The sequence below is a fragment of the Sprattus sprattus genome, assembly GCF_963457725.1.
Source record: "Sprattus sprattus genome assembly, chromosome: 3".
NCBI lineage: Eukaryota > Metazoa > Chordata > Actinopteri > Clupeiformes > Clupeidae > Sprattus > Sprattus sprattus.
The window spans coordinates 45,535,311-45,542,810 of NC_137922.1; the positions used below are offsets into that span (position 1 = coordinate 45,535,311).

General features: G+C 48.4%; 1 protein-coding gene across 1 annotated transcript in view; it reads left to right on the forward strand.

The window, feature by feature from the left end:
- The window catches only part of srcin1b (SRC kinase signaling inhibitor 1b), a gene marked incomplete at its 5' end in the record, with an annotated part of 64,156 nt that extends 57,424 nt beyond the window's left edge, over positions 1 to 6,732 (forward strand). Inside the window, 4 exons of the mRNA XM_080835521.1 lie at positions 1,334 to 1,476; positions 1,987 to 2,169; positions 3,128 to 3,235; positions 6,468 to 6,732. Coding sequence (XP_080691647.1) covers positions 1,334 to 1,476; positions 1,987 to 2,169; positions 3,128 to 3,235; positions 6,468 to 6,629 — 596 coding nt within the window. The 3' untranslated portion in view covers positions 6,630 to 6,732. The remainder of the gene's footprint in view (positions 1 to 1,333; positions 1,477 to 1,986; positions 2,170 to 3,127; positions 3,236 to 6,467) is intronic.
- Positions 6,733 to 7,500: the final 768 nt, after the last annotated feature.

Sequence of the window (7,500 nt, forward strand, 5' to 3'; positions counted from 1 at the left end):
GAGATGAGAGTGATGAAGAGTAGAGAAGAAAAGAGTGATGAAGAGTAAAGAAGAGGGCGATAAAGAGTAGAGAAGAGAGTGATGAGGGGAGAGAATGATGAAGAGTAGAGAAGAGTAGAGAAGAGTAGAGATGAGAGTGATGAAGAGTAGAGAAGAAAAGAGAAGAGAGCGATGAAGAGTAGAGATGAAAGTGATGAAGAGTAAAGTAGATAGGAAAAAAGGAGAGTGGGCAGAGAAAAAAAGAGTGAAAAGACAAATGACAATGAAAGAACAGACGAAAGAAGAGAGAAAAGGAGAATGAATAGAGAGAGAAGAGCAGAGAGAGAGGAGGGTGAAGTGTTAAGTGGTGCGCAGTGCCATATATCTTACACTGGTGAGTGTAGTATTTTGTCTGAGTGCTTCAGTTACATTCATGCACCTTCAAAGATGCCTCTATAAGCGCGTGAGTGAGCCCTTGAAGCCTGCTTTTACTAAATACCCTCATCCTCAGCAACCGTGATAAACACATTCATCTGATCCCAGATCAGCTGGGGCCTGTTGTGGGTCTGTGCTGGCGCCTTGGAAACGGAGGCAAGCAGCCAATGGGGATTGATCCCATCTGTATGGCTGTGCTAGTTAGGCTAACAAGGCCACAAAGGCTTTAGTGAGATTGAAGGCGGACAGCTTTAGATCTTGACAAGGGCTTCTCTGGAGTGCTGTTCTGGACTCTTTGAGACACACACACACACACGTGCGCACACTCACACACACACACACACACACACACACAATCACACGCACACACAATCACAAACATACACACATATACACAGTAAATATATGTATGTATTTGTCTGAGTTTGTCAAGAGTTCTCACTCTTGTATCCACTGTCACAGATGAACACACACACACACACAAACAGACACACATACACGCACACACACACACATACATGCGCACACACACACACACACACACACACACACACACACACACACACACACACACACACACACACAATCCAGCAGAAGTGCTGGCTGATGGTAATCATTCAGGGTCTGCATGTCGCTGCCACTGCACCATCCTCTCAGAGAGAGGCTGTGGTTGCCATGGTGACAAGGGGATGGAGTGGCTGGTGGGCACAGTGAAGGGGAAAGTGAGAGGCCCCATTTCAACGGCTCTTAACTCCTCCAGTGTGTCTGTTTGGGGAGGGGGCGCTGGGAGGGAAAAGCATTTCTGAGAAAAACACACTAGAGCTATCTTGCACTGATATACATATTGAACCCCTGTCAATGCAACTGTGTGTGTGTGTGTGTGTGTGTGTGTGTGTGTGTGTGTGTGTGCTTGTCGCAGGTGAACTGACAGTGCCCCGGTATAGAACAGAGAAGCCCTCCAAGTCCCCACCTCCGCCCCCACCCCGTCGTAGTTTCCCCTCTGGACACGGTCTCACCACTACGAGCTCGGGGCAGGTCATCGTCACCACCAAGACTATCAAGGTACATTACACACACACACACACACTCACACACACACACACACACACACACACACACACACACACACACATACGCACACCCACACACACACACACACACACACACACACACACACACACACACACATACGCACACCCACACACACACACACACACACACACACACACACACTCACACGCACACACACACACATACGCACACCCACACACACACACACACGCACGCACACGCACACGCACCCGCACACACACTAACAAACACACACACACACACACACACACACACACACACACACACACACACACACACACACACACACACACCTAAACACATACAAACATATACAGTATATGTAGTGTTGATACAGTATACATGCTGAGACAAACCTACACAACCAAATACATGTTGGGATGACACAGTAAACACACACACACACACACACACACACACACATAATACACACACACACACCATTCCCATGTTAACTCTTTTCTCCTGTTGTGGCCTCAGCTGGAGAACACAGAGGACTGTAATGAAACAGACACTCAGTCTCAGACGCAGACGCTGCCTGTCAAACTGAGACGAACCTCGACCTCCGACTCCTCCCGGCCTTCCTCCACACCCCCCATCATTGCCGCCTCCGGAGTGAAAGAGGATGAAGACGAGGATGAAAGGATCATGGCCGAGCTGGAGGTACAGCAATCTGAGCTGTTTGCTCATTTCAGTTCAGTTCAGTTCAGTTCAGTTCAGTTCAGTTCAGTTCAGTTCAGTTCAGTTCAGTTCAGTTCAGTTCAGTTCAGTCCAGTTCATTCAGTTCAGTTCAGTTCAACTCAATTCAGTTCAACTCAATTCAGTTTATTTTGTTCAGTCCAGTTTATTTCCATTTATTTCAGTGTAACTTGTTGCCCAGTGTTTAAATTGTTCAGCTTTGCTCAGATAAATTCAAGTCAGTTCAGTTTGGTTCATGTCAGGTTAGTTTATTTCAGATGGTTCATGTAATCCCAGTTCATCATCAGTTCAGTTCAGGTTAGTTCAGTTCAGTTCAGAAGGTTCCGATCCGATTTTCTCCTCATTATCAAGCATTCAGCTCTCTGCATCTAGTGCCCCTCTATCCTCAGCTTTTGATTGGATTAGCAGCATCAGGAGTGCAAGCATTGACAACAGAGGGACTGAGCAAAGCATGTCTCTGCATGTGAGAGCAGTTCTGTCTAGCTTGCATTGCGTTGCGCTGTGTTGCCCTGGCGTGTGTGTGTGTGTGTGTGTGTGTGTTTGTGTGTGTGTGTGTGTGTGTGTGTGTGTGTGCGCAGAGGTAGCCATAAGGACAAGGGCACGACTTCTTGTTCTTGCTGAGTGTGGAGAGGCTGTAACATGCGGCCCTGAAATTTTAACAACCATACGACTGAGCCCTCTCGCCCCCTAGTAATGGGAACATGACAGATGTTGTTGTTTTGTTTTTTTTCTTTTTACTTCACTCCCCTTACTTACACACACACACACACACGCACGCACGCACGCACGCACACACACACACACACACACACACACATACTCTCTCTCTCTCTCTCTCTCATGCACATACACATGACATGGCGTCACACATACACACCACACCTACACACACACAAACACACACACACACACCTTCTGGCAGGTGTTTCAGAGAGCTCCCGTAAGGGTGATCAAGCCCCCCTCTGAGCCCCTGAAGCCCAGCCGCAGTCCCCTCTCCCTGGGGCAGAGGAACACGGGCCTGGGACTGAAGGTAACCCCCAACCACCCCCCAACCACCCCCCAGCATCTCCACCTCTGATCCGCCTGCCCCCGTCTATGGGGGGCACTATTAACTCTCCTCCGGTCTGTGCTCATGGGCCTGGAGCTCCTGATACTCACCACTCTTCTGCCTTTCGGTCCTAGACCCCACTGACTATCTTCACCTATTGCCAAAGAGCAGCTAATCCCAGTTCCAACTCCGATCCGGCTCCAATCCAATCCTGATCCGACTCCGACCCAACCCTGATCCGAACCTGATCCGGTTCAGTTCTGGGCCACATCCACTCCGTTCTGGAATCGGCTGCTCTCTAGCTAGTCATAATCTCAGCACCTCTCAGTTACTCTGACCTGCCCCATCTCTAACAACACTAACACACCTGTGCATTATGGGAAATGTAGTCCCTAACTCAGACTAAGTTACTATACTATCCTGCACTACACTACACTACACTACACTACACTACACTACACTACACTACACTAATACTATCCTACACTACACTACACTACACTACACTACACTAATACTATCCTACACTACACTACACTACACTACACTACACTATACTAATACTCTCCTACACTACACTACACTAATACTATCCTACACTACACTACCCTACACTACACTACACTACACTACACTAATACTATCCTGCACTACACTACACTTCACAACACTACACTACACTACACTACACTACACTGCACTGCACTGCACTGCACTACACTACACTACACTACACTACACTACACTACACTACACTACACAACACTACACTACACTACACTACACTACACTACACTACACTACACTACACTACACTACACTACACTACACTACACTAATACTATCCTACACTACACTACACTACACTACACTATACTAATACTATCCTACACTACACTACACTAATACTATCCTACACTACACTACCCTACACTACACTACACTACACTACACTACACTAATACTATCCTGCACTACACTACACTTCACAACACTACACTACACTAAACTACACTACACTACACTACACTACACTACACTACACTACACTACACTACACTACACTATACTACACTAACCTAACCTTCACTATACTACACTACACTATAAATATTTCTAGTGTGCAGTGATTGACTTGAGATTGGATTCCCAGTCTGAACGGGGCTTCTGTGATGGACGTGACCTTTCCCCCACTTTGAGAGCTGGACCATGACTTCCCTCTAATCACTCCCTTGCTTTATAACTCTCCCTGCGCTCCGTCCATCAGCGCTCCGCAGAGACAGACGTGCGGCTGCAGTGTTAGCCGCTAGCCAAGCGGGAGAATCGATTCCCCATTAAGTGGGACTGAAAGCTCTGCGGAAGCTACGCTAGTCTGAGAGCTTTCTGAAACATCAGCTTCATCAGCTCCGGAAGACAGAAGAGGGAAGTAGAAACAAGTTTTGTTACAGCACTGTCTGGTGTGTTAAAGTGGCACACACACACAGACATACACACAAACACACACACGGATGAATGCACACACACATGCACCTACACACATACACAGACGAATGCACACAAGGCTGTGCATCCATGCACAAAAATACACACACACTCACACTATTCAAGGCAAACAGACTCACTCTTCTGGACAGTCACTGACAACATGCAACATGCACACACGCCATATTAACCATAGCCACTGGCTCTGGCAGTTCACCACACATCTAGATTAATAAATTGGTAATGGGAGCTTACCACCGACCCCCCCACCCCCACCCAACCCCCTGTGACTATACTCTCATTGCACCAACCAGACGCCCCATCCTTTCATCGCCATGACAACAGCTGTCTCAGTCTGCCCCTGTCTGGGCGCAGATCCAACATGGCCGACACCTATCCAAGATGTCCCACCCTGCGGATTAGTTTCACCCACCTGCCTGCTTTCTGTCTGCAACTGTCTGATATCCTGGCTCTCTGCTGCTCACACTAACCCTGTCTGATATCCTGGCTCTCTGCTGCTCACACTAACCCTGCATATCTTCCCTTTAATACTGGCCTCCAGTTGATCCTCTTCTAACTGCCCTTAACATACAATGGCTTGATACTGTGTGGCACATTGTTTTTTGTGTTATGTTTTGTCTCTGTGTCTGGTGTTTGTGTTTTCCAATGATCTCGGAAAACACGGGTTTTGATTTGCTAAAAAACAGTCTGTAGCAGTCTGCAAAGCGGTTGGTTCTCTTAATGATGCGTTTTCAGATAAATCGTATCACCTTATAAATGTTAGATTAGTCAATGTTTAATGATTGCAGTGTGGGTAAACTGGATTGATCAATTTTGCATTCAATCTCCATAAGGAACAGTGATACTCAGAGGCCATTTAAATATTGCAGTTAAGGTATTTAGAGTCTGTGTTCTTTGTTCTCTTTCACTGTTACCTGCAGTGTTTTGGTTGTGTTGAAATTGTCTGGTCTTATTATTCTGATTTTGGTCTGTGTGTGTGTGAGATCTTTTGACCCTGTTGGTGTGGGAGATATGTGTCTGCCTGTGTTAGCCAGTGCTTGTGTGTTCCGCCAGTTGGACATTTCCTTCCTGCTAAGTCGTGTGTGGAGTTTGTGTGTGTGGGTGTGTGTGTGTGTGTGTGTGTGTGTGTGTCTGTGTGTGTGTGTGTGTGTGTGTGTGTTTGGGTGTGTGTGTGTGTGTGTGTGTGTGTGTGTGTGTGTGTGTGTGTGTGTGTGTTTGGGTGTGTGTGTGTGTGTGTTTGGGTGTGTGTGTGTGTGTGTGGGTAAAGGGGGGATTCACCACTGCGTTCACACAGAGACCTGTCACAACACATGAGGGAGCGATGGGATGTGGTCTACTATTCGAACCTGTGAAAAGCTAACATTCTTCCTCCCTCTCCCACTCTCTCTCTCTCTCTCTCTCTCTCTCGCTCTCTCACACTCTCTCTCTCTTTCTGTCTATCTATCTCTCACTCTTTCTCTCACCTACTCTCTCTCTCTCTGTCTCCTCTGTTTCTGTTTATCCTTTTTTCCTTACTTTGAATCTCCCTGCCACACACCTGAAATCCATCTCTTTTCTCTTTTTTCCCCTCCTCAACCCCTTTTTACTCCTCACTCTTCATCCCCTTCTATCTTTCCGCTTTCTCTCCCCTCTGACCTTTTCTCTGCTCTTCCTGATTTCCTCCTCTTCTTCCCTCTCCCTGCTTCTCTGTTCAACCTTTTTTTCTGACCAGAATGCCTCCAACTCTTCTTCCAAGCCTCTGCAGTCGTCAGCGGCGACACGCCTGAAGCACCTGCAGCAGAGCAGCCTTGAGCGGCGGAGCAGGAAGCAGCGTGAGGACTTCCCCAAGCTGCAGCAGGGCCAGCAGGGCCAGCAGCAGGTCTTCCACTTCTGAGGTCGCGCTAGCCACACTAGCCGTCAGCCGCACAACGCTAGCTGCCACCAGTTAGCCGTTAGCCGCTATAGAGCTAGCCATTAGCCTGCTAAGCGCTAGCAGTTAGCCCACTAATAGCTAGCCATTAGCCGCCGAGGGCTAAGAGCTGGCCGCTAGCCAACAAAACCAACTGCTACGCTAACTCTGCTCTACACTTTTCCAGACGACAGCCTCCATGGCCATGACCTTTGACCTCTGCCGTGGCACTCACATTCCATGCCAGCTGAGAGCTGGGTACCCTCCACCTCTACCGGTGCCATCTGTGCCGTCTGTAATCACCCGACTGACTGATCCACCGTGCCCTCCTGGTCCCATCCTCGTCCCCCCTGCAGAGGTGCCAGGCTGCCAGCGGTGGCATGGGCGGTGACCTGCATTGCTGGACTGGGGCGCTGCAGATGCTGGATAGCCGCCACGCTGCGCAGTTGTGTCATCTGCTGCCATCTCCGGGCTCCACTGTCTGCATTCCTCATCCCTCTCTCTCCTCCCACACATGGCAGCCTGACTCTGGCCCGGATCCTAGCAGGATCTGGGCCATAATCGGTTAACGTCTTTGCTATGTTCGTCTTCATGCTCGTGAGGAGGTCTGTGAGCTCTTCCAAGTCTTCAGGCTGTGCAGCACACTAATCTTCGGTGCCGTCTCAAAAAACAGCACAAGGTCACAGCCAAGGTAGCGGGTCACAAACATCTAGATGTTGTAATCTGTGTTTATCTGGTGCTTTGCCAGTACTTCTCATCAGAAGCCAAGTCATCTGTTTGCTGTGTGTGTGTGTGTGTGTTTGCCGTGTGTGTGTGTGTTAGTGTCTGTTTTCTGGGAGAGCAGGAGAGGAGGAGA